Source organism: Panicum hallii, chromosome 6 (genome assembly GCF_002211085.1).
Source record: "Panicum hallii strain FIL2 chromosome 6, PHallii_v3.1, whole genome shotgun sequence".
Lineage (NCBI taxonomy): Eukaryota > Viridiplantae > Streptophyta > Magnoliopsida > Poales > Poaceae > Panicum > Panicum hallii.
Genome location: NC_038047.1, coordinates 38,095,432 through 38,122,007, shown reverse-complemented (window position 1 = coordinate 38,122,007; position 26,576 = coordinate 38,095,432). Strand labels below are relative to the sequence as shown.

General features: G+C 51.4%; 1 protein-coding gene across 1 annotated transcript in view; it reads left to right on the top strand.

Moving 5' to 3' along the window:
- The window catches only part of LOC112897534, a 28,301-nt gene extending 2,548 nt beyond the window's left edge, over positions 1-25,753 (top strand). The window contains exon 5 of the mRNA XM_025965847.1: positions 25,633-25,753. Within this exon, the coding sequence (XP_025821632.1) occupies positions 25,633-25,730 (98 nt within the window). The 3' untranslated portion in view covers positions 25,731-25,753. The remainder of the gene's footprint in view (positions 1-25,632) is intronic.
- Positions 25,754-26,576: the final 823 nt, after the last annotated feature.

Here is a 26,576-nt window from a genome sequence, read left to right as displayed (position 1 = left end):
GGATCTACTGACAACTACGAAACGAGATAAAACTATCATACCCACGAATGGGTACGATGATCAAACATGCGAGAGCAACGCATAAAGCACAATGAAAGCACCAAAAGAAAAGATTACTCAACGCATGCCAGGATAAATAACGCTACTCGCCATCTACAAGGCTTCAGCACGAGCAACGTATAAGCGAACGAGCAAGGGTGACGCTACCCCGATCACGCAAGACGTGATCGGGGTCGCGTGGCACTTACCCGATGAAAAACCCTAAAACAGGGGAGGCGATACGCCGAGAGTTGATGATGATTGATTCTGTTTCTTGTTTATTCATGGTACATATTTATAGTCCGTAGACTTGTTCTCTTTAACTAACCCTAACCTAACACGACACGAATCTTAACTGTTTATTCCTAATTTACACGGCCTTATGGCCTCCATCTTCCACACGGGCCCGATTCGCAAGCTTTGTCACGACCGCCTTCCAAGCCCATCTTGCTCCGTGGCCCACTTCTGACCTGGTCAAAATACGGTGATAACACATGCCCCCCTGGTTTCGGTAATGGAAATTCCGAAATCATCACTACCTTGACCCTTCGTCTTCCGATCCGTACGACCGTGCCCTTTCGGCTCCCGATGGACGTGACTGCTCTGTATCGGCCTCCTGGGGAACCGTTACGGTGCCGATTCATTTCATCCACTCGTTGGCTTTATAAACTTGTTTCCAGCACCTTTTTTACCCACTTTCTCTCACAACCATCGCCGACTCCCTTTCTTCCTTCGCCATGGCCTCTTCTTCCTCTGCTTCCTCTGTTATCTCTTATGAGTCCGGATCAACACGAGAACCTACTCCAGAATATAACCCAATCGCTGCTTATGAAGTCCGTGCCCCCCTGCATTGGGACGCAGTGGGGTGGGACTTCGACTACCAGTCTGAAGACGACGACTCTCTGACTGACGGCGAGGATCTCACTCTCCTCCTCGGAGCTGAGCTGGAGGAAGAGGAAGATGATGTCCTTTGGGGAGAAGACCTTTCTTTCTCAGAGGAAGAATCCGACTCCTTCTCCTCCGAAGAAGATCCGATGGCAGGTAACTTTCTCTTTGACAGGTCATCGGACGACACTTCCGATAGCCGCGGAGGAACCGACGATGATGACGGCTTCACTAGTGGCAGCGATGGGAACGATGCTGACGATGATGGCCGCGACGGTAGCAGCAGCAGCGGCGCCAGCATTGCTCCACCGTCCAAGCGCCGCAAAGCCTCTGATGTGCACTGGTGGTAGATTGTAGTCCCCCCGTTAGGTTATCTCCAGGAGTAGTTAGCTCCTCTTTTGTTCTTACTGCCTTGCTATGAATACACTCTACTTTTGTATTAATCCCTCTTATTATGCACAACAATTTATTCAAGAGCCGATGGCATCGCATCGGCTTTAGAGTATACCACCCCGGATCTGAAACCGCTCTTCAATTTACTTTACCTTCTGCCAATCAATCCAGCGCAAACCTCTATAGGTCGATTCCGATCCCCTTTTCGCTCGCAAACCCTAGCCGCAAGATCTCCCCTAGTCCTTGAGACACACACTCGATCTTGCGCCACCAACCCTAGATTCATTCTCCAAGGTTTTGATCCAAATTTTCCGATGGCAGGATCTTCGCGTACCGCCGCCGCCGCCTTTGGTCTGAAGGTAAACTCCGACCCCCATTAATCTAACACTGCGTCCGCACATTTCTTACTGCGCAGTTAAATGACTTTTCCCCCCGGCGATCTTGATTTTTTTTTTGGGGTTTTTTCAGGCTTCCGATATCTTCCTGCCACATCCTTCTTCCCCCGATTCCTTTTGCCTTGGACCTCGCTCCTATGAGAAACCCGTAGATCTGATCTCGTGTGAGGCCAACCGGATCCCCTTTGTGAGCCAGGATGTAGACCTAGAATCTTGGTCGGATAGCCTCCGCGCCTGGCCAAACCCTCCTGAAGGCTGGATGGCTTGGTATAATAGGGTAGCGAACACCTATCAGCCCTTATGGGAATCAATTGGAATAGCCGATGCCTTGTCTTTGTCACTCTCCCCTCTTGAGAAAGATGAAAACCTTCTGAAGACCATCGGCTATTTCTGGTCTGATGCCTTGAATTGTTTCCTCTTTGGGCATAGCCCATTAGCACCAACACTGTTAGATGTTGTGATGATTACTGGCCTGAACATATCTTCAGCCTGTCCTTCTGCTTACAGTCTCCATGTGGTCCCTTACAAGTTGTCTTCAAAAACTGAATGCACTAACTGGAGCACATACCTGAGCCAACACCAGAAAAGCAAAGGCCCTGTGTCGGAAAAGGAGCATACGGCCTTCCTGAACTTATGGCTTGAACACTTCCTCTTCTGTGGCCCTTCCCTTGCCCCGACCAAAAACTATCTTTCCTTGGCTTATGAATTGGCCAAGGGTCAACCCATTGGCCTCGGCAGACTATTTCTGGGGGAACTCTACCGCTATCTTCATCTGATGACTTCCAGCCTCCTTACCCAGAAGAAGATTAGAACTGGTGGCCCATGGTGGTTCATTCAGTTGTGGGCTCGTCTTTACTTCCACAATTCTGATCCTGATTTCCCTTCTTTGGTCGGTAATTCCTTCCCTGATCTGAGCGGGAGACAAATTAGATGTACTAGCTTTGGGCAGGCCCTATACAGTCTCCCTGGCGGGAAACTGAATCCCCCAGATGCTTCCCGTTGGTTCAAGATTTTTTACAAAGGCCTCGATAACCCAGACTTCCTTCCTTATGCCGACTCTGAGCTCTTTGAGAACCCAGCTACCTTCCGTTTGGCTGATATTGCCGATGATGCTGACACCAGGCATCTTTATTCCATCATGGTTCGGCCTTGCCTTCTCCCAGTCGTAGCAGCCCGGCAATTTGGCCTTGCGCAGGTGCCTCCCCACTTCCTTCTCCATCTTCTAACATCCAGCAGGGTGGACCTCCCCGATGCTCTGACCGTCCAGAGGTGTTACAGTCTGTTCGCAGACCTTCCCCTGTCTGTTCCTGCCAACTTCACCTTCACCTCCTCGGCTGTTGACTTCGATGGATGGTGGACGATGTGGAAAACTCATGTTTTCCGAGGAGCCCTGGGTCCGATGCTTCAACAGATCGACCCTGAATATGACATCCCCGATGGAGAGGTACCCCCTTTCTGGACTAGCATTCTTTCTTTAAATTGTATTGGATCCCTCCTGAGTCCACCTTACGGCTGCAGCAAGAAGATGGCCCAGAGCCAATAAACGAGGATGGATCCCCTTTTTGCTTCCGGGCGGTCGCTCCCGTGGTTCTTTTTGGCAGGAACGCACCCCCTCCCTCGAAGAGTGTAATGCAGATCCAGCCGAGTACCGCCAAGTTGACCCCCAAGCGGAAACGGCTTTCTGAGGCTGCTGCCCCCCGTGTCTGTGCTAAGACGAGGAAGACCCTTGTCAGAAAGGTCCGGAAGGAAACTGCGCCGTCTTCTCCTAATCCACCACCTCCAGTCGCCGACCAGGTTTGGCCCCTCTTCCCGCTTCGCAATCGGGTTTTGTTCATCCCCCTTCTAGTGACACTCTCTTTTCCTGCAGCCTGCTGTTGTAGAAGTCTCCAGCGGGGAGGAGCCCCCATGTCAGAAAGGTTCATCTGTGGAGACGCCGGAGGGCGTAGACGTACCCATCAGGGCCCTGATCACCCTTTGCAATCCTGGTGTGACAGACTCGGGAGGCCCTTCTGCATCGGCTGCTGCCTCAACTGCTCCGCTAGGTCTGCAGGTCATTGACTCCTGTCTGGAAGGGCCCTTCCCCGCCTCGGCTATTGCTGATTCCCCTGCACGAGAGGTACGCCCAACGGAGCCGATCGCCGTTTCATCGGCTGTTGCTGATTCCCCTGTACGAGAGGTACGCCCAACGGAGCCGATCGCCGTTTCATCGGCTGCTGCTTCTGTAAAGCCGACTGCTGCTCCATCGGCTGCCGCTCCTCCCTCTGGAGGTGCAATCCATGCGGCCTCTACCGCCACCGCTCATTCCTCGGGAGGAACACCTTCCCGGGAGCCGATCACCCCTTCGTTGGCCATCGCTGCTTCCTCCTCGAGACAGGTATATCTTCTCTTTGTAACTATTTTGGTCTTTCTCATAATGCCTGTCTCACTCTCTTCTCCTTCAGAACCTGGATCTTTCAGAGCTCTTTGCGTTTGACCCTGCCACGATTGGGTCAACCATACTGGAGGCCGATGATTCTTCCTCAGGCCCAACCAGCGCTGCCGATCAACTTCTCCGTGTGAAGGATCTTCTGTCGGGCCCTATCTCTGCTTTGATCCAGGATTCTAGTGCGATCAAGCAGATCCTCGACGAGGTTAGCTCCCAGCTCCCTGTCAGCCTCCAGGTCAAGCTTTTGCCAGCAGGGTACCTTTCTTCCTTTCAAGCGAAAGTAGCAGAGGCTCGCCGCAGGATCGAGACCCGGCGTTCCCAATCGCTCTTGAGGACCATTATCGCTGAAATGTGTCAGTCGATCAACAAGAAGAAAGCCGCACTCGATGCCAAGATCGATACATCTGCTTCCGCCCATCGGCTCCACCTCTTGGAGAAAGAATTGGAAGACCTTGAAGCTAGGGTCCAGGCCACCAAACAGCGCATCCAAGAGGAGAAGAATCTCATCGTGGGTTCCAAGCAGGAGGCAGAAATCCTAACCACTGAATTGAAGACGGACTTGGCCCAGCTGAACAGCTTGAACAAACAGGTGGTGCCGGGGGCAGACGAAGAGGACGAAGCAGTGCTTGATGAGGTTGACCGCATCCGTCTTGATGCTATCGCCGCTATCGACGCCTTCCTTCTGCAGCCCTGTCCGAGATAAACTTTGTGTTTATGTGGTAAACCTGTGGTGTTTTTATGTAGCGAATCTAAAGTCGATGGTGGCACATCGGCTGTTTGGTAACCTGTGACGCCTGATTACCATAAGCACAATTCTAGAGCCGGTGGCACCGCATCGGCTGTTCTAATCTGATCGGGTCGATCAATACTTGTTGTTCTTTCTTCGTCTCCTATACTTGGCTTACTGGTCGCATCGGCTTGTGGCCTGATGGGTATCATCGGCTTCATTGTTCATTAGCCCACATACTTGGGAAGTACCTCTTAAGGTGTTGGCCATTGACTGCTACTGGGAACTTAACGCCGTCCAATTCTTCAAGCATGTACGCATTCCCTGGTAGGACCTGGTCGACCTTGTATGGCCCATGCCAATTTGGAGACCATTTGCCATAAGCCGCGTCTTTAGTTCCCAATGGCAATACTGCTTCCCAAACCAAATCTCCCACCTGAAACTCCTTCGGCTTAACCTTTTTATTATATGCACGGGCCACTTTAGCCTTATTTTCCTTGATTTTCTCTAGGGACCATAGTCTGAGTTCCGTGAGATCTTCCACATTGTCGCTCATCAGGGTAGCATACTCTTCAGCGGACAAATCATTCTGGAATTCTACACGCCTTGATCCGGCCGTAACCTCCCACGGCAACACGGCCTCCTGCCCGTAGACCAAGTGGTAAGGAGAAGTTTTTGTCGCTCCGTGACATGATATGCGGTACGCCCAAAGTGCTTCTGATAGGACCTCGTGCCAACGTCTAGGGTACTCATCAATCTTCCTTTTGATCAACTTGATAAGACTCTGGTTGGACGCTTCGGCCTGTCCATTTGCCTGAGCATAATATGGAGATGATCTAATCAGCTTGATTCCCATATCAGCAGCAAACTTCTTGAATTCTTCTGAAATGAAAACCGAGCCACCATCCGTTGTAATAGTCTGTGGAATTCCGAATCTGTGAATGACGTGCTCCTTGACAAACTGAAATAACGTCCCTGGACGTCACTGACTTCATCGGAACCGCTTCCACCCATTTGGTAAAATAATCTGTGATAGCTAGGATGAACTGATGACCCTTGCTAGATGGGGGATTAATTTTGCCGATCATGTCCATACCCCAGCCTCTGAACGGCCATGGTTTAATGATGGGGTTCATAACGGACGCTGGTACCATCTGGATTTTTCCAAACCTCTGACATGCCTGACACCCTTTATAGTATTTAAAACAATCTTCAAGCATGGTGGGCCAGTAATATCCTGATCGCCTAATTAGCCATTTCATTTTGTGTGCCGATTGATGGGTCCCACACGTTCCTTCATGAACTTCATGCAGGAGCCGATTGGACTCCACTGGCCCCAAACACTTAAGCAGTAACCCCTCTAGGGTCCTGTAGAACATATCATCTGAAGCGTCCTCCCATCAGGGAAGACTTAAAAGTGTCACTTTATCAGTCCCAGGAGGCTGATAACACTTTTATTACATCAGATGGTACATCACCGTACAACTCTACGCGGTAATGGGCAGTGAAGCGCCACTATCGCGAGGATTACAACCAGAACCCATACAACAACACTAGCTACGAACAAAGGATCATCAGAGTCTTGCGCCATGCGGAGCTCCAACGGTGACCTCACCCACAGGCAAGACTGGGTGCAGGACGGAACCCTACTCGTCGTTCTCGGGGATGTAGTCGGGATCCTCCACTGTAGAGTAAAAACGGGGTGAGTACAAACGTACTCAGCAAGTCCAATCTCACCCACGGGGGGTTATAACAGAATTAGATGCACAGGATAATCCAAGGGTAAAGTTACGGTTCTTTTGCGGAAACACAATTATATGAAAGGGTTCGTTTTAAAAGCATCTTTCAAAACAAGTGTCTAAGAACGCACAATGTCGATCCTCACGGATCCAAGTTTCAAACCGCTACCGGACTCCCCGTCCGTCGTAGCACACAGCACTATTGCCGGATACTTTTCAAACAACTCACACCAGATCAACCCTTCCCAGAGAGAAACGCTAGTTATGTGACCACACCGTAACCTGCCCAATACCGTGGGCACGGCTATTCGAATAGATTTCTAACTCTGCAGAGGTGTGCAACTTTACCCACAGGCGGGGTACCACAGCACGAACACCTTAGTGCCGGTGCAGATCCCATCGAAGCCCTTACCCACCTTAGCTAGACCTGACTAGCCACCGCGGGATCTCTCAAGGGGTCATTCGACCTAACACTGAGGTTTAACCGGGGCATAAGTCACACAGAGCTTATCCCGTCTCCTTGATCACCCGTTGCTCCCAGCTCTCCTGATGGCTATCAGACTAACTAGTGGGGTTAGGCCAAGCCGTTGCCCACACAACGGTCAAGTGGTTTGCACGACAGGAAGCTAGGTGAGATGTCACATCAACTCGGTCCTTAGGGGTGACAGGATGGATATCTCCCTTCCTCGCTCAACCACACAGGTACGAGCACACCAACGGCAATTCACACAGAAATGCCATCCATCCCGTCCGACTCGTTTCTCAAATCCACACTTTACCCTTTCCCACACACACGCATTTTTCTTTATAAAATCAGGTATTCAAGGTATGGCTATCACGGCAAGGGTGGCTATCCTACCATGTTTTCAACACGCAAAACAATGCAATTTTATAAAACAGGCCACCGGGTTGTGTTTATGAAAACTAGGACAGAAACATGCATCAAAGGGCGGAATTGAACTTGCCATCGTCAAACCCTTGCGGGAAGTCCTGATCGAAACACTGTCCTTCGGGTTCGGGGTCGCAGTACTGGTCCTCAGTTGCTTGGTCGTGGTCGGGAACCTCGTCGTTCACTCCGCGTCCTACGACGCAAACAAACAGACACACAATCAAGCGAATGAACTAAAAGCTTTTACCGATAGGCTTGAATCGGAAATAATTTAGTTACGGAGTTAGGGGCAATATCTCTGGGTGGTTTCTTAATGGCATGACTAAAACTATACTAGAAGCGGAGTGGTAAAGTTTCGGATCAATCGGAGGTCGTTTCGCACATAAAATGACGCGCTAAAGGTGGTTTCAGGGCTTAAACGGGGGTTCAGGGCTCATTCGCGATTATCTGAAATGGGTAGGGGTCTAATTGCAAATACTAGAAATATTCAGGCATACTGACGGGTGTCGGGTGTAATTAAGTTCGTGTAATGAAGGGTTTATTTGAAATGTCCGATAGAGCAGGGTTTCTTTTGCGAAAGGAAATGTCTTATGGTCATTAGAGTGAGAGGGGGGGGGGGTCTCCTTGAAAAAGCAGGGAAGGCCAGGGGGTTTTGGGCAAAGTTGCCCTCCTTCTTCTTCCTCCCGTTGACAGAAACAGGGGAGGGAAGGGGGAGCTCGGGCCGGCCCCAAATCCGGCGGCCTAGGGGCCTAATCGGCTCGGGTGTGTGGGGGAAAAGGGAGAGGAGGAAGAGGGGGTTCCGCTTTGGGGCTCACCTCGGGCGGGGGCTGTGCGAGGCGGCGGGCCGGCGTGGGGCAGGCGGCGGCGGCCGTGCGGCTCGGGCGGGCGGCAATGGGGGCGCGAGGAGAGGCAGGAGGCGGCGGTGGAGGGGTGTGGGGGAACGAGAGGCCGCGGCCGGCCTACTTATAGGCGGCCGGCGGTAGGGGAAGGCGGTGGCCGGCGGGCGGCTCCACGGGCGGCCATTAATGGCGCCCGTGGCGTGCGGCGAGGCACGGCCGTGCACAGCCGTGCACGTGGGGGGGCCGGGCGGCGGTGTGCGGGCACAGGGGCGGCACAGGCGGCGACACAAGCGGCGAGGCGGGGTGCAGCGGCGGGCGGCGCGTCGCCACGGCTCGGCCGTGCGCGGTCGGCACGGCGGGCGGCGCGGCACGCGGTGCACGCGCGCGCGCGCGCGTGGGCGCGGGCAGCCGGACACAGGGCAGGGCCAGCGCGCGGGTTCGGGCATGCGCGTGCGCGTGGGGGGGGAGGGCCGTGGTGTCCGGCCAGGGGAGGAGGCGTGCGGCCTCGGGGCAGGAAAGCCAAGAAAGAGAGAAGGAAGAAGAGGAAAAGAAAGAAGAAAGGAAAAGGAGGAAAAGGAAAAGAGGAAGAAAAGAAATGGGAGAGGGAGGAAAAAGAAAAGGGGAGGGAAAGAGAAAAGAGAGGAGGCGCGTGTTGGCGCCGGTCGCGGCGACGATCGCGGCCGGTCGGCCATGCGCGCGCGGGGATTCGCGCGCGGCACGAGGAGCGCCAGCGCTAATTGCGGCAGCGGTCACGGCCGGTCGGCCACGCGCGCGGTATTCGCGCGGCGGACGGTCGCGAGCGACGCGGAACGGAACAACGATCCGATTAGGGCTAGGGTTTTGACGTCGAACCGTTTTTACGAATTACTCGAGCGCATGATTTTAATTAAGTAAATTTTCAGGGCGTCACAAACCTACCCCACTTAAATGAATCTCGTCCTCGAGATTCGGCTGGCTCCTAAATAGATGGGGAAATTCTTTCTTGAGAGCCTCCTCGCGTTCCCATGTCGCTTCTTCTACTCCATGTCTACTCCACTGAACTCTACATATCCGTACTTCGGAGTTTCGTGTCCTCCTAGTGACAGTGTCCAGGATTTTGACCGGTACTTCCTGGTATCGCAGATCCGGTTGTAGATCGATTGTTTCCGCAGGCACATGTTCTCCCTCGGGTATTCTTAAACACCTCCTTAATTGCGAGACATGAAATACTGGGTGTATATCCGACATTTCTTCTGGTAACTCCAGTCGGTATGGCACCGCTCCGACCTTCTTTAGAACCCGATACGGCCCAACGTATCGAGGGGCTAATTTTCCTTGTACCTGAAATCTTCGTGTCCCTCGAATGGGTGAGACTTTGAGATAGACAAAATCTCCCGGATTGAAGCTTATCTCCCGCCTCTTCTTGTCTGCATAGCTCTTTTGCCGGGACTGGGCTGCTTTTAATTTCTCGCGGATTTCCGCCACTTTCTCTTCCGCTTCTTTTATGAGCGCGGGTCCTACTAGCGCACGTTCTCCGACTTCCGACCACATTAAGGGAGTTTTGCACTTTCTTCCGTAGAGGGCTTCGAATGGCGACATGCCCAGGCTGGCTTGGTAGCTATTATTGTACGAGAATTCCGCATAGGGCAGACTCTGTTCCCAATCATTCCCATAGGTTAGTACACATGCTCTCAGCATATCTTCCATGATCTGATTCACCCTCTCGGTTTGACCATCCGTCTGTGGGTGGTATGCGGAGCTAAAATCTAACTTAGTGCCCATGGCTTTATGTAGGCTTTTCCAAAACCTAGATGTAAATTGGGTCCCTCTATCCGAGACAATTCTGCTGGGCACTCCATGTAACTTCACTACATTTTCCACGTAAAGTTTTGCCAGTTTTTCTCCGCCATAAGTGGTCCTTACGGGTATGAAATGTGCCGATTTAGTGAGTCGATCCACAATTACCCATATGGAATCGTGTCCCTTCTGTGTCCGGGGTAGTCCCACTACAAAGTCCATTCCTATCTCATCCCACTTCCACACCGGAATAGGCAAGGGTTGCAATAATCCCGCCGGCTTCTGATGCTCGGCCTTGATCCTTTGGCAAGTATCACAATGAGCCACAAATTTTGCAATATCCGCCTTCATTCCGTTCCACCAATATTTTTGCTTTAGGTCCATATACATTTTGGTGGATCCTGGGTGGATAGAGTAGGCCGAGTTATGGGCTTCGTCCATGATCAATTGCCGGAAATCTCCATCCTGGGGTACACAAATCCTATCCTCGTACCATAATGTTCCCTTATCGTCCACCCTGAAGCCCGGTGCTTTGTTTTCTCCAGTTTGTTTGCGAATTTTTACTAACTCTTGATCCGAGCTTTGGGCTTCTCTAATCTTATCCTCTAATGCTGATTGGACGTTTAGCACTTGGCTGGAACCTCGAGGTATAATGTGCACATTTAATCGTGCCATTTCCTCTTGTAGATGGTCATTCGTGGGCCCATAGGATTTCCGACTTAGGGCATCGGCTACCACGTTCGCCTTTCCGGGGTGATACTGAATTTCCAGATTATAGTCCTTGACCAACTCCAACCATCTTCTCTGCCTTAAATTTAAATCTGGCTGAGTAAAGATGTACTTTAGACTCTTGTGGTCGGTGTAAACCTCACACCTATTCCCGATCAGGTAATGTCTCCAAATCTTAAGGGCATGCACTACAGCTGCTAGTTCCAAATCATGGGTCGGATAGTTTTGCTCATGGGTCTTGAGTTGGCGGGAGGCATATGCAACGACTTTCCCGTCTTGCATCAGTACGCACCCTAATCCTTGTCGGGATGCGTCACAATAAATGACAAAGTCCCGATGAATGTCCGGCAAGGTCAGCACTGGGGCGGTCGTCAGTCTTCGCTTCAATTCTTGAAAACTCCTCTCGCAGGATTCTGTCCAAGCGAACTTTTTCTCCTTCTTAAGAAGTTCCGTCATGGGTCGGGCTATCTTAGAGAATCCTTCAATAAATCTCCGATAGTATCCGGCTAATCCAAGAAAACTTCTGATCTCACTAACGTTAGTCGGTTGCTGCCAATTGGATACGGCTTCAACCTTCTCTGGGTCCACTGCTACCCCTTCCGCGGTCAGGATGTGACCAAGGAAAGCTACTTTCTCCAGCCAAAATTCACACTTGCTGAATTTTGCATATAGTTTATGTATCCTTAATTTTTCCAACACTACCCGCAGATGTTGTTCATGTTCTTGAATACTCTTAGAGTAGATAAGTATGTCATCGATAAAGACTACGACAAACTTATCCAACTCGTCCATAAACACTTTGTTCATGAGGTTCATAAAATAGGCAGGGGCATTGGTTAGTCCGAAGGACATTACGGTGAATTCAAACTGCCCGTAGCGGGTGACAAAAGCTGTTTTAGGGATGTCACTTTCCCTAATCTTGAGCTGAAAATATCCTGACCTTAGATCGATCTTGGAAAAGTACTTAACTCCTTTTAGCTGATCGAAAAGGTCATCAATCCTAGGGAGGGGGTACTTATTCTTAATGGTTACTTCATTCAGTGCCCGGTAATCTACACACATCCTCATACTCCCATCTTTCTTTTTGACAAACAGGACTGGGGCTCCCCAAGGCGACGAGCTTGGTCTGATGAAACCAATCCGTTGCAGTTCTTCTAGTTGCTTCTTTAATTCCGTCAATTCCGAGGCCGCCATCCTATAGGGTCTCTTGGCTATAGGGGATGTTCCGAGGATGAGGTCTATGACGAACTCTATATCTCTTTCTGGCGGCATGCCAGGAAGTTCTTCGGGGAATACATCTGGGTATTCGCTTACTACCGGAACTCCTTCTAAAGGCTTGGCTTCCATGCTAAATACCATTGGATCAAACTTACTATCTCGGGTTCGGCAGATCACTTGTACTCCTTCGTGGTTTGTTAGGTGTACCACTTTGTCGGTGCAGCTTATGAGACCATTATGTCGGCTTAACCAATCCATCCCAAGGATCACGTCTATTCCCCCAGGCTTAAGTACTACCAAATCCGCTAGAAAATCTACCCCACTTAAATTGATCCTTACCCGTGAACAACCCAATTGGCAATGGATGTCGCCTCCAGGCGTCCGGGTTAATAGGGGTGTTTTTAGTAGTACTGTAGGTATTTTGTGCTTCTCCACATAGCTTGAGGATATAAACGAGTGCGATGCTCCAGAATCAAATAATACTGTCGCCAGAGCTGAGTTGACTAAGTACTCACCGAGCACTACGCCCTGAGCTTCTTGAGCCTCCTGCGCGTCGATGTGATTGACGCGGGCTCGTCCAAATGATTGCTGCTTCACCTGCTGGCTGTTGTCGTTGTTGCGGACGGGTACTCGGTTGGCACCGGTCAGGGCTGGTCTGGGCCCATTTACCGTGTTGGAGAAGGCTGACGTTGCCGGCTTATTCTTGGCGTAGGGGCAATTGGCGATGAAGTGCCCTGTCTCTCGGCAGTTGAAACAAGCTCTAACATTGTTGTTGTCGGGGGTGGCCTGACTTGCATTGCTTTGCGGGGCCCTCGAGGTATTCTGGCTTCTAGGCGGGGCCTGTGATCCTGTCACCTGGGACTGAGTTCTATACTGCATTGGGGCCTGAGTTCCTGGTGCAGTATAGCTGGAATTTCTCGGCTTCGGGAAACGGTCTTGTTGGCGAGCCTTACTTTCCAAGAACTTGCGTTTGTTGTCCTTTCTTTCTTCGGCCTTGGCCCTTTCCGTGAGGATGGCCTTGTTCATTAGGGTGTTGAAGTCCGGATAGTTCTGGGGAGTGAGCAAGGTCCGGAGCTCTGGGCTTAACCCCTTCTTGAACATGTCTTGCTTTTTATCATCGTCGTTCACCTCTTCCGGCGCATATCGGGCCAATTCTATGAACCGGTGGGTATATTCTTCCACCGTCATACTCCCCTGTTGAAGTGCGCGGAATTCGTCCGCCTTGCGCTTCATAGTGGCTGAAGGGATGTGGTAGCGGCGGAACTCCCTTACAAATTCTCCCCAGGTAATGGTGGAGGCATCTTCGGCTGCGGCACAATAGTTTTCCCACCAGGATAATGCCGTTCCGGTGAGCTGGTGGGCTGCCAGTAGAACTTTATCCCGGTCCTGGCATTCGAATGGTTCGAGCTTCCTCTGAATTACTCGCAACCAGTCGTCAGCATCCAACGGGTTGCAGGATCCGGCGAAGGTAGGTGGCTTGGTCCTCAGGAAGACCGTCAGCTTGTCGTTCATATTCTGCCCTCGTGGCTGCCGGTTAATGAGGGCATTCGCCAGTGTCTCCAGAATGAGAGTTTGGTTATGGATGATCTGCGCCAGGTCTCCGAGGGGTGGGGGTGGTGGTAGTTGTTCCCCTTCTTGACTTCCACCTCGGTTCTGGCTTACTTCTTGTTCCCCTTGGGGAAGATCTTGTTCAACGGGATGTGCTCCGACACTAGCGGCTACGGGGTTCCGGCCGCGGGAGGCCCTCGCGATGTTCCGGGGAGTCACCTGTTGTTTGGGTAAATTGGGATTACGGTTATGTGATGTTTAAGTTGTTTAATACGTATATACGGCGGAATCTACTCCCTGCCTGTAGATATTTAAACAAACAGCACACAGCACACAACATCACACACGACAGGCACAAACAACTTTATTACTGCGGAAAGGGGGTACAGCTTAGGGGTACGACTAAGTCTCGTGCTACTCGGCCAGGGTCTTGCGAAAGGGCGCGTCTTAAACAGAAAGGCTGGGAAGGCATCACTGGGATGGCGTCGGTCGCTCTACTTGCGTGGTGTGTCTTCTTCCGGGGCGGACAGGGCGAGAGGTTCTCGCTCGCCGTCCACTGGGTTCCCATCGGTCAGGGGTTGCATTGCCGCATCCCCTTCGTCGGTGGCAGCAGAACTTCCAGGATTCTCGGGTGGTGCTCGTGCACTCCCGAAGAGTGATCCCCACCCTATGACGGGTGTCCCGAGTAGAACGTGGTCTTCCCCTATCGCCGGGACTGGTGTTCCACTTTGGGTCCAATCTTGCATACGCCGGTCTCGGGCCTGCCTGAGGCTCTCTTGGGCGACCGCTTCGCTACTGACCGCGGCCGCGGCTCTCGCCTCGGCATGGGCGGTTCGGATCTGCTGTATCCTCACCGCGAGCTCTGCTTGCTCGGCTCGATGGGTCTGCTCCCTTAGAAGATTGGCTTGCTCATCAAAAAGTTGGTCCAGGGCGGCTAGGTAAGTCGCTACTTGGTACAGGGGGCCTTCTTCGTGGCGACGTCGCTCCAGGTTTCTCATGCGTGCTTCCCAGACTGGGGTTCTGATGGCCGGCGGAAAGAACTTCGCTGGTGTAGGGGCGAGGTGTTCTTCAAAAATCCGGCACAAGTATCGGAGTGCTTTTCTGATGGCCAAGGGGTAGGTGTCTTGGTGTCTAAACCCTGTGGCGGTCGCCCGCCAGGGCTGGATGTCGGGGTAGCGGTTGCTCCTGGCGATGACCAGGATCACCCTGCAGCGGAGGGTACCATGGTGCTCGTACTCTCGGCTGTAGTACCTTGGGCGCTCCGTAACGCCAAGGTCTTCCAGGGTGTTGATCAAGAGGCTGGGGAATCCAGGTGCAGCTTGGCAATCGCCCTGGGTCCATCCTTCCTCAGCCATCTGAAACAGAAACAGGGTAAACAATCTGGTACAGGTGCAAAAGCGAGTAGATGATATTTATTATTACAACAAGGGTGGTACAGTTTTCATGGATACGTGGTCATTAGGGTCGGGTTTTTGCTAGGGGTGCTAATCCTATCATGGGGATTCTTCCTCGGTCCTGATAGAGCGCTTCTTTATCGGAAGGAACCGATCCGTCTCGTTTTCGGTCTGAGTACCCTTGTCCCAATGGGTCTCCATGGGTTCTTCTTCTTCTTCTTCGATCCATCCACCTATCCCGTTGCGGGTCTCGTATTCTTGCATCTGGGCTTGGAGGGCGGCTAAGGAATACTCGGCGGTTGCAGCTCTTGTCCGTTGTTCCTCCAGCTCCTGGGTTATCTTTTCAACTCCATGGATTAATTTCTTCAGTTGTGCCGCCTGCTCGTTGCAGAGTGCATCTAGGCCAGTGAGGTAGATGGACAGGTGGGAAACCGTGTCTTCCAGGTCTTCTTCTTCTCGTCCAAGTCCCCTCATTCGGGCAATCCAAGTGCGCCCTCTTCTTTCAGCGGGTGGGAAAAATCCCATAGGGGTCCGCTGAAGGTGGTGCTTGTAGAGTACACGCAGTCGTCGCAAGGCTTTACGAGCGGCCTTTCGATAGGTGTCGGGGAAACGGAAGCCAGTGGTGGAGATGAACCAAGGGTCCACATCAGGATAGCGGGTGCTTCTCTCCACAAAAATCATCGTGTCGCACCGAAGGGTGCCACCGGAGATGTATTCTCGGTAGGCGTACTCCGGTGTTTCCATAACCCCAACGCGTTCCAGGCTGAGCAACAATAACTTAGGAAGGCCAGGCTCTGCGTAGCAGACTCCGTTGACCCATCCATTGTCAGCCATCTGGAACAGGGTAAAAACCAGGGGTGAGTGTTTGTGTGAGAAAAGAACTAAGCCAGCGCAAATCCTAGGGCTTAAAAAGGGTTTCGCTCCTAGGGTCACATCCTACGGCCAGCCTACGGCTCTGATACCACCTGAAGCGTCCTCCCATCAGGGAAGACTTAAAAGTGTCACTTTATCAGTCCCAGGAGGCTGATAACACTTTTATTACATCAGATGGTACATCACCGTACAACTCTACGCGGTAATGGGCAGTGAAGCGCCACTATCGCGAGGATTACAACCAGAACCCATACAACAACACTAGCTACGAACAAAGGATCATCAGAGTCTTGCGCCATGCGGAGCTCCAACGGTGACCTCACCCACAGGCAAGACTGGGTGCAGGACGGAACCCTACTCGTCGTTCTCGGGGATGTAGTCGGGATCCTCCACTGTAGAGTAAAAACGGGGTGAGTACAAACGTACTCAGCAAGTCCAATCTCACCCACGGGGGGTTATAACAGAATTAGATGCACAGGATAATCCAAGGGTAAAGTTACGGTTCTTTTGCGGAAACACAATTATATGAAAGGGTTCGTTTTAAAAGCATCTTTCAAAACAAGTGTCTAAGAACGCACAATGTCGATCCTCACGGATCCAAGTTTCAAACCGCTACCGGACTCCCCGTCCGTCGTAGCACACAGCACTATTGCCGGATACTTTTCAAACAACTCACACCAGATCAACCCTTCCCAGAGAGAAACGCTAGTTATGTGACCACACCGTAACCTGCCCAATACCGTGGGCACGGCTATTCGAATAGATTTCTAACTCTGCAGAGGTGTGCAACTTTACCCACAGGCGGGGTACCACAGCACGAACACCTTAGTGCCGGTGCAGATCCCATCGAAGCCCTTACCCACCTTAGCTAGACCTGACTAGCCACCGCGGGATCTCTCAAGGGGTCATTCGACCTAACACTGAGGTTTAACCGGGGCATAAGTCACACAGAGCTTATCCCGTCTCCTTGATCACCCGTTGCTCCCAGCTCTCCTGATGGCTATCAGACTAACTAGTGGGGTTAGGCCAAGCCGTTGCCCACACAACGGTCAAGTGGTTTGCACGACAGGAAGCTAGGTGAGATGTCACATCAACTCGGTCCTTAGGGGTGACAGGATGGATATCTCCCTTCCTCGCTCAACCACACAGGTACGAGCACACCAACGGCAATTCACACAGAAATGCCATCCATCCCGTCCGACTCGTTTCTCAAATCCACACTTTACCCTTTCCCACACACACGCATTTTTCTTTATAAAATCAGGTATTCAAGGTATGGCTATCACGGCAAGGGTGGCTATCCTACCATGTTTTCAACACGCAAAACAATGCAATTTTATAAAACAGGCCACCGGGTTGTGTTTATGAAAACTAGGACAGAAACATGCATCAAAGGGCGGAATTGAACTTGCCATCGTCAAACCCTTGCGGGAAGTCCTGATCGAAACACTGTCCTTCGGGTTCGGGGTCGCAGTACTGGTCCTCAGTTGCTTGGTCGTGGTCGGGAACCTCGTCGTTCACTCCGCGTCCTACGACGCAAACAAACAGACACACAATCAAGCGAATGAACTAAAAGCTTTTACCGATAGGCTTGAATCGGAAATAATTTAGTTACGGAGTTAGGGGCAATATCTCTAGGTGGTTTCTTAATGGCATGACTAAAACTATACTAGAAGTGGAGTGGTAAAGTTTCGGATCAATCGGAGGTCGTTTCGCACATAAAATGACGCGCTAAAGGTGGTTTCAGGGCTTAAACGGGGGTTCAGGGCTCATTCGCGATTATCTGAAATGGGTAGGGGTCTAATTGCAAATACTAGAAATATTCAGGCATACTGACGGGTGTCGGGTGTAATTAAGTTCGTGTAATGAAGGGTTTATTTGAAATGTCCGATAGAGCAGGGTTTCTTTTGCGAAAGGAAATGTCTTATGGTCATTAGAGTGAGAGGGGGGGGGGGTCTCCTTGAAAAAGCAGGGAAGGCCAGGGGGTTTTGGGCAAAGTTGCCCTCCTTCTTCTTCCTCCCGTTGACAGAAACAGGGGAGGGAAGGGGGAGCTCGGGCCGGCCCCAAATCCGGCGGCCTAGGGGCCTAATCGGCTCGGGTGTGTGGGGGAAAAGGGAGAGGAGGAAGAGGGGGTTCCGCTTTGGGGCTCACCTCGGGCGGGGGCTGTGCGAGGCGGCGGGCCGGCGTGGGGCAGGCGGTGGCGGCCGTGCGGCTCGGGCGGGCGGCAATGGGGGCGCGAGGAGAGGCAGGAGGCGGCGGTGGAGGGGTGTGGGGGAACGAGAGGCCGCGGCCGGCCTACTTATAGGCGGCCGGCGGTAGGGGAAGGCGGTGGCCGGCGGGCGGCTCCACGGGCGGCCATTAATGGCGCCCGTGGCGTGCGGCGAGGCACGGCCGTGCACAGCCGTGCACGTGGGGGGCCGGGCGGCGGTGTGCGGGCACAGGGGCGGCACAGGCGGCGACACAAGCGGCGAGGCGGGGTGCAGCGGCGGGCGGCGCGTCGCCACGGCTCGGCCGTGCGCGGTCGGCACGGCGGGCGGCGCGGCACGCGGTGCACGCGCGCGCGCGCGCGTGGGCGCGGGCAGCCGGACACAGGGCAGGGCCAGCGCGCGGGTTCGGGCATGCGCGTGCGCGTGGGGGGGAGGGCCGTGGTGTCCGGCCAGGGGAGGAGGCGTGCGGCCTCGGGGCAGGAAAGCCAAGAAAGAGAGAAGGAAGAAGAGGAAAAGAAAGAAGAAAGGAAAAGGAGGAAAAGGAAAAGAGGAAGAAAAGAAATGGGAGAGGGAGGAAAAAGAAAAGGGGAGGGAAAGAGAAAAGAGAGGAGGCGCGTGTTGGCGCCGGTCGCGGCGACGATCGCGGCCGGTCGGCCATGCGCGCGCGGGGATTCGCGCGCGGCACGAGGAGCGCCAGCGCTAATTGCGGCAGCGGTCACGGCCGGTCGGCCACGCGCGCGGTATTCGCGCGGCGGACGGTCGCGAGCGACGCGGAACGGAACAGCGATCCGATTAGGGCTAGGGTTTTGACGTCGAACCGTTTTTACGAATTACTCGAGCGCATGATTTTAATTAAGTAAATTTTCAGGGCGTCACATCATCCCCTATGAGAACATACTTCATAGCTTTGTATCGTATCCTCTTGGGTGCCCCCCGAGCCGAATCCTTCAAGTAATTGAAGATATCGGCTCTCCAATCTCCCTGGTCCAGAAAGTATACCTGATGAACTGACCCATCGGCTTTGTACCTTGAAGCCAACTGTGCTAGATCATTGGCTTCGGCATTCCGAGCCCTGGGTATCCAATAAAAATTAATGTACCTGAACTGGGCTATCAGCTCCTGGCATTGGACCCACATTGGGAACAGCAGCTCGCTTTCGGACCTGTATTCTTCTGTAAGCTGGGAAACTACCAATTTTGAATCCCCAAAAACTTCCACTGCTTCAGCTCCGGCCTCTAAAAGCAATTCCATACCTTTTCGTACCGCCTCATATTCTGCAAGATTGTTGGTACAGGCGACAGGTAATCTGATCGAAAAAGAATACGTTGCCCCCCGAGGCGATACCAGTAAGACGCCGATGCCGCATCCATCCCCACAAACTGATCCGTCGAAGTACATGGCCCAGGCTCGTATAGACAGTGCTGCGATATTGGTGTTAACCCTCTCGGCGATAAGATCCGCTAACGCCTGCCCTTTAACTGCTTTTGCAGGTTGATATCGGATATCAAATTCTGATAACGCGAACATCCACTTCCCCAATCGGCCTTTCAAAACAGGAGCCGATAACATATGTTTTATGACATCCGATTTGCAGATGACGACCACTTCAGCCGATAGCAGGATATGGCGAAGCTTGGTGCATGTAAAGAATAAACATAAACAAAGTTTTTCCATGTCGGGGTACCTTGTTTCCGCATCCAACAATCTTCTGCTGAGATAAAAGACCACCTTTTCTTTGCCATCATACAATTGTACCACCACTGAAGCAATAGAAGTGTTGCCCATTGATAGATATATATAAAACGGTCTATCCTGTTGTGGTGGCACCAGCACAGGCGGATTCGACAAATATTCTTTGATTTCTTCAAATGCCCGCTGTTGGTCTGCCCCCCAGCGGAACTCGTCAGTCGTTCTAGTCTTGACTAACTCCATAAAAGGCTCGATCCGTCCAGACAAATTAGAAATAAATCTCCTGACAAAGTTAATCTTACCAATGAGCTGCTGGAGCTCTTTCTTGGTGGTGGGTGGCACCATGGTGCGTACGGCTTCCTGACTTTTTAGGCCAATCTCTATCCCTCTTTCATGAACTAGAAATCCCAGGAACTGCCCAGCCGACACACCAAAAGCACACTTCTTTGGGTTCATCCGGAGCCCGAACTTTCTAGTTCGTTCCAGAACCCGCCGCAGGTCGTCTAAATGTCCCTCGACCGATGCTGACTTTACCACAACGTCGTCGATATAAATTTCTACTAGATTACCGATCAGATCATGGAAAATATGGTTCATAGCCCGCTGATATGTAGCACCAGCATTCTTCAAGCCGAAAGTCATAACCACGTACTCGAACAAGCCCACTGCTCCAGGCACTCTGAACGCAGTTTTGTGTATATCTTCAGAGGCCATGAAGATTTGATTATATCCTGCATTACCATCCATAAAACTCAAAATCTTGTGGCCGGCGGCAGCGTTGATTAGTGTCTCTGCAATGGGCATCGGGTATTCGTCTTTTGGAGTGGCCCTATTAAGATCCCTGAAGTCCACGCACACCCTCCATCGGCCATCTTTCTTCTGTACGGGCATGACGCTCGAAATCCATTCGGCGTACCTGCAAGTCCTGATAAATCCGGCTTCCAGCATCTTTTCTATTTCTTTCTTCACCTCGACCAGAACTTCGGCTTTCATCTGTCGTGCTCGTTGCTGGAACGGTCGAAACCCACTCTTGAGGGGAAGCCGATGCTCTACTATTTTCCTATCTAGTCCAGGCATCTCTGTGTAATCCCATGCGAAGCAATCGGCATATCCCTTTAGCAATGCTATCATCGGCTCTCGTAGTGCTGGGTGTAACTTCCTACTTATGAAGGTTGGTCGTGGCTTATCCCCCGGACCGATGTCTATCTCCTCAAGTTCATCAGCCGATGTGAAACCATATCCTAACTTCCCTTCTTCTTCCATTAGATCAACATTGCAAATGGAGAAAGGACACAGCATAAAAAAACTCGGCCGATCGTTAAGATCGGCCGTTCCACACATCCCCTTACTCTCCAAGTTTTTGTAAGAAGAACAGGGCCGGCTGTTAATGCTGGCCATTTTATAACGCCTACGAAACACATTTATATTTACAACTTCGTTCCTTCGGGGCCGATTGCAAGAACCGGCCTTTATGACTCCGCTACCACATATTGCCTCCTGTTCCTTTACTCTGTGAGGCCGGTGGATAAGACCAGCCTTACTCCGTTTTTTGTAGCTTCGATACGATCACACCCTTCCAGGCTCATTCCTGAAATCGGCTCTTGATCTTCCGCATCCCAAATGCTCATGGCCGCATGTGAAATTTCGATCGAGTCGTCTGCCTGGACTACTTCCACCTCGTCTCCGTCCCATTGGATCAAACATTGATGCATCGTGGAAGGGATGCAACAGTTGGTGTGGATCCAATCCCTGCCAAGTAAAACATTGTAGGTGCTCTTGCTGTTGACGACGAAGAACGAGGTCGGGACAGTTTTGTTTCCGACGGTGAGATCCACACTAAGGACACCTTGGGCTTCTGAAGTCTGGCCGTTAAAATCACTTAGGGTGACATTGGTCTTGATCAAGTCTGCGGTGGCTCGCCCCAAACGGCGCAGGACTGAGTATGGCATAATGTTGACCGCCGCTCCCGTATCCACCAACATCTTATTTACAGGCTGACCGTTAATAAACCCCTTAAGATATAAAGCTTTCAGGTGTTTGTAATTCTTAGCTTGCGGCTTCTCAAATATCACTGGCCGAGGTCCCAAATCAAGTTGGGCCACCGACGGCTCCTCCTGGGGCCTCGCATGGAACTCTGCAGGAAGCACAAAAACCATGTGTGCACCAGCCGATACCTTCTTATCGGCTTTCGTTGACTTGGGTCGCCATTCCTTCCTGGGCGGGCGCGACTCCTTTTCCTGCACATAGTGAACTTGTTCTGCCAAATCTGGTCGTGCCTTCCTTAAAGTCTCGATGTACTTAGCTTCGGCCTCCTCCAAGCTACGCAGCCGTTGAACCCTGCGCTTCTGGGAACGACTAAGTCCATCGGGACACCAACGAGGACGATGATACCTGTCCTCTTCTTCATCTTCCTTTTGTGATGACCGAACCCGCGCTTGCCGGAGTGGGGCAGGTCCTATCCGCTGAAAAACCGAATCCCTTGCTTTTGGTCTCCTTGGTCCACACTCTGGGCAATCCTTGATTGTAGGCAATCGGCTCATACCTGAATCCCAACAGTACCTGAAGAACGGGCAGTGCCAATGATCGCGGGCTTCTTCGTGCTTCCTCAAACGCTTCCCGGTCCGGCGCTCATACTCCTCTTCCTCAGATTCCCGATGGAGGCGCTGCTGGTACTGGTACTCGTACTTCCTGAGAAGATCAGAAGAAGTTGGCCGTTGGTTCCTTACGTACCTTACTTGCCTTTCTGTAACATATTCACCCTTTTCATTTTGGGGCCGATCGCTCGAATCAGCCTCTCCATCTTCGATCTGGCGGCGTGATGCCACCCCCGCCATGTTGATGCCCAGTGCGAAATTGAGTTGTCGCCTTGCCGTCCGATCGTTGCTTTCCACCATATTGACACCAGGGAACGGCTGAGTGTCGACTTTCATAGCGGTCTGTCCCAAGATCAATCGGCCCTGCTCAATAGCCGATTGGATCTGCCGACGAAGCTCCTTACAATCGCTTGTGCTGTGGGTGAAGGAATCATGCCATTTGCAATATGATCTTCCTTTCAAATCTTGCGCCGTAGGGGGTTTGTAACCTTCTGGGAATTTCAACTGTTTTTCTTTCAGCAATAAATCAAAAATTTGTTCCACTTTACTTACATCGAAATCAAACCCCTTTGCCGGTCCTGTTTGCTTTACCCACTTGCACGATACGGGATTCGCACCACGAGCCCATTCCGCAACCGATACTTCCGCTTCTTCCTCGGAGTCATCGGCTTCTTCAGTGTCAGCTAGCGCTACTTGACGCTTGAACTTTTCCTGGTACAGCTCAGGGTGACGCTGCTCGTACATCGTCAACTTCTGGACCAGATGTGCCAGCGAAGTAAATTCCAATTGAAAAGCCAGATCTCGAATCGGCTTTAACAACCCTAGAGATGCCAGTTCCACAGCTTCCTTTTCTGGGATCCGTGTTGAATAACACCTATTTTTCATCTCCCTGAAGCGTCGAACGAATTCCGCCACAGTTTCTCCACACTTCTGTCGCATTTGGGCCAGATCGGCAATCCCTGCGTCTGCGGCTTCTGAGTGATACTGAATATGAAATTGTTCTTCCAATTGTTTCCACGTACGGATGGAGTCAGGACCCAATGACGTGTACCACCCGAAGGCCGATCCCGTAAGCGATTGTGAGAAGAACCTTACTCGTAGCGGATCCGACACAGAAATCATTCCTAACTGTGCCAAATATCGGCTCACGTGTTCGATGGAACTAGCACCTTCTGCCCCACTGAATTTGGTAAACTCGGGGAGCTGATATTTGGGTGGCAATGGAATTAGGTCATAATCACTCGGATACGGCTTTGTATAGCCGATCGCTCTCCTTTTCGGCAAAATGCCAAACTGATCCCTTAGGATGGCACCAATCTGCTCCGCTGTTTGTAATCTGGGGGCCGAGTGCACACTATCATGACTCGGCCCTGTGGCATAAGTTGCTAACCAAGCTTGCTTATCCGCGTCAGCTCCAGGAACCCCTCCAGCTACTTTCTGTGAGAGATGTATTGGGTTACTGCTATCCGGGATGTATGCGCACATGTAACCATGTGGGATTTCCTTGGGCGGCTCACTGAAGAACTGGTGGTCTGTAGGATCACCTCCCACTTTGTAAACCACGTAAGCTGGAGCACCATGTGATTCCGCTGCTGCAAGCGCATAAGGCAAAGGAGGTCTAGTCTGGAACGGCAATTCTCCCTTATGGCTCCCCAGAGCAGGCCCAGTCGGAGAATGTTGATGCTTCATTATTTCCTGGACCACCCGTAAAGCCACACGCTCAAAAGCATTAACCAGACTTTCAGAATGCCGATGCAACGAATGAGCCACCGCATAATTCACCTCCTGCCGCAAAGCTCTGGTACGATCCTCGGACGGGGTAGACAGATCCACTCCATCAAGAGCACCTTCAGGTGAAAAACCTCTCCACCTGATACCATGGTTGCGAGTTCTCTCGAAAGAGCCGATGAGATCGGCTTCAAACTGAGCCTTGATTTCGTCGTACCTCTGCTTATGCTCAGCAGAGAGCTCCTCATAAGAGATCGGATCCTCCCTTGCCATCTTGTTGACCACCAGTGACGGAGTCGACGAAGATGACGGAGTCGATGAAGAAGATGCCGAAGATGATGACGAAGTCGATGAAGAAGGTCCCACTGGGCGTGCCAGAATGTGTTGTCGGTCAAAACCCGCCGGCGGGCAGCGACAGGCAACACGAGGAGCCGGGAGGCTTCCGGGACGGCTGGTGGGCCCCGGTCCCTCGGTCAACGGCCCAGTGATCTGGCGCGCGCCCTGGCTGAGAGTCGCTAGGCGTGCCACCTGATCCTACACCCGATCAGGAAGGTGTGACGTGTCGAACTCCTGCATACACAGACATGTGTAAAAGTTAATCCGAGCCGTGATCGGCTCATTACCTCCTCCCCGGTATCGGCTATGAAGAGCCGATTGCGTCAATACCGGATCGGATCTTTGGAACAGGCAATATAGAAACTAGTACGTACATATATATTTAAATAAAACTTGCCTCATAAATAACAATCTAATCCAATCCACAACAACTAAGCCCTCACTACACGATCGGAACATCCTACACGTAATTGAGCCTAATAGATACACAAAAGCATCGACAAGACGATCTAAACAGAGAGCAAGAGAACAACTAAAAGCCGATTCCCGAACAACCTCTATTCAGGCAAAAAGCCGACACAGAGCATTCTATCGGATCATTCAACTCGTTTGCAAGGCCTAATCGTGCAGATATTGAACCAAGCTTCTAAATACATAGAAACCAGCCATAACAGATTGGATCTACTGACAACTACGAAACGAGATAAAACTATCATACCCACGAACGGGTACGATGATCAAACATGCGAGAGCAACGCATAAAGCACAATGAAAGCACCAAAAGAAAAGATTACTCAACGCATGCCAGGATAAATAACGCTACTCGCCATCTACAAGGCTTCAGCACGAGCAACGTATAAGCGAACGAGCAAGGGTGACGCTACCCCGATCACGCAAGACGTGATCGGGGTCGCGTGGCACTTACCCGATGAAAAACCCTAAAACAGGGGAGGCGATACGCCGAGAGTTGATGATGATTGATTCTGTTTCTTGTTTATTCATGGTACATATTTATAGTCCGTAGACTTGTTCTCTTTAACTAACCCTAACCTAACACGACACGAATCTTAACTGTTTATTCCTAATTTACACGGCCTTATGGCCTCCATCTTCCACACGGGCCCGATTCGCAAGCTTTGTCACGACCGCCTTCCAAGCCCATCTTGCTCCGTGGCCCACTTCTGACCTGGTCAAAATACGGTGATAACAGACTCGGGGTACCCGAACCGACCGGGTTACTTGGCTCCTTACAAGGGCAGCAAGTACCATCTCCAAGAGTTTCAAAACGCCAACGAACCTTAAGGTAAAGAGGAGATGTTCAACTACGCACATTCGTCCCTTAGAAATGTCATAGAAAGATCATTTGGAGTTTTAAAGCACAAGTGGCGCATGCTCACCAAAATACCCTGTTATCCAACACGAACACGAACACATATTATTGTTGCGTGCATGGCTCTACATAATTTCATCAGGCAGAGTGGGTCCAGGGATAAAGACTTTAGGCGCTGTGATAGTGATGATAACTATGTGCCTGATGAAGCCTATGAAGATCAGCCAGAATGCGAGCCTACCCCCAGTTATTTGGAATGTCCACACATGAATGGCTTTCGTGATACAATTGCGCTCCATATATTGCATCAAGGTTCAGCTGTGATTATGTAACGGGACTTTTAATTTTTATTGTAATTTGTGAGGACGTGTACTGCTGCGGCTTTTTAATTTTGAGTTGTGGTTGCCTTGAAAAACTGTTGTTGTACTGTTATGCATATATATGTTGTTGTGTCAACTTGTGTGCTCAAGGACACTTTCCTTCATCAGTGTGTGCGTTATTGATTCAAACGTTGGTGTTCGTATGTACTGCTCACATCTGAGATGTTGATCTACGCACAAGAATGCAAAATGAGCCATCCAACTAAACAGCTGTAAACGCAAAAAAGTTGTAAACGCAAAAACCTGGCCATCTAAACACCTGTAAATGCAAAAAGGTGTAAAGTTTTACACCTGCGTTTTTGCGTTTACACCTTTTTGCGTTTACACGCGATCTAAACAGGGCCTTAGGTTACTCATCCAACTACCCTTTTTTTTAATCCAAGTATCCAACACATGGGAGAAAAATCACGTCACTGTTTATGCAATTTCAACCGTTGAATCCA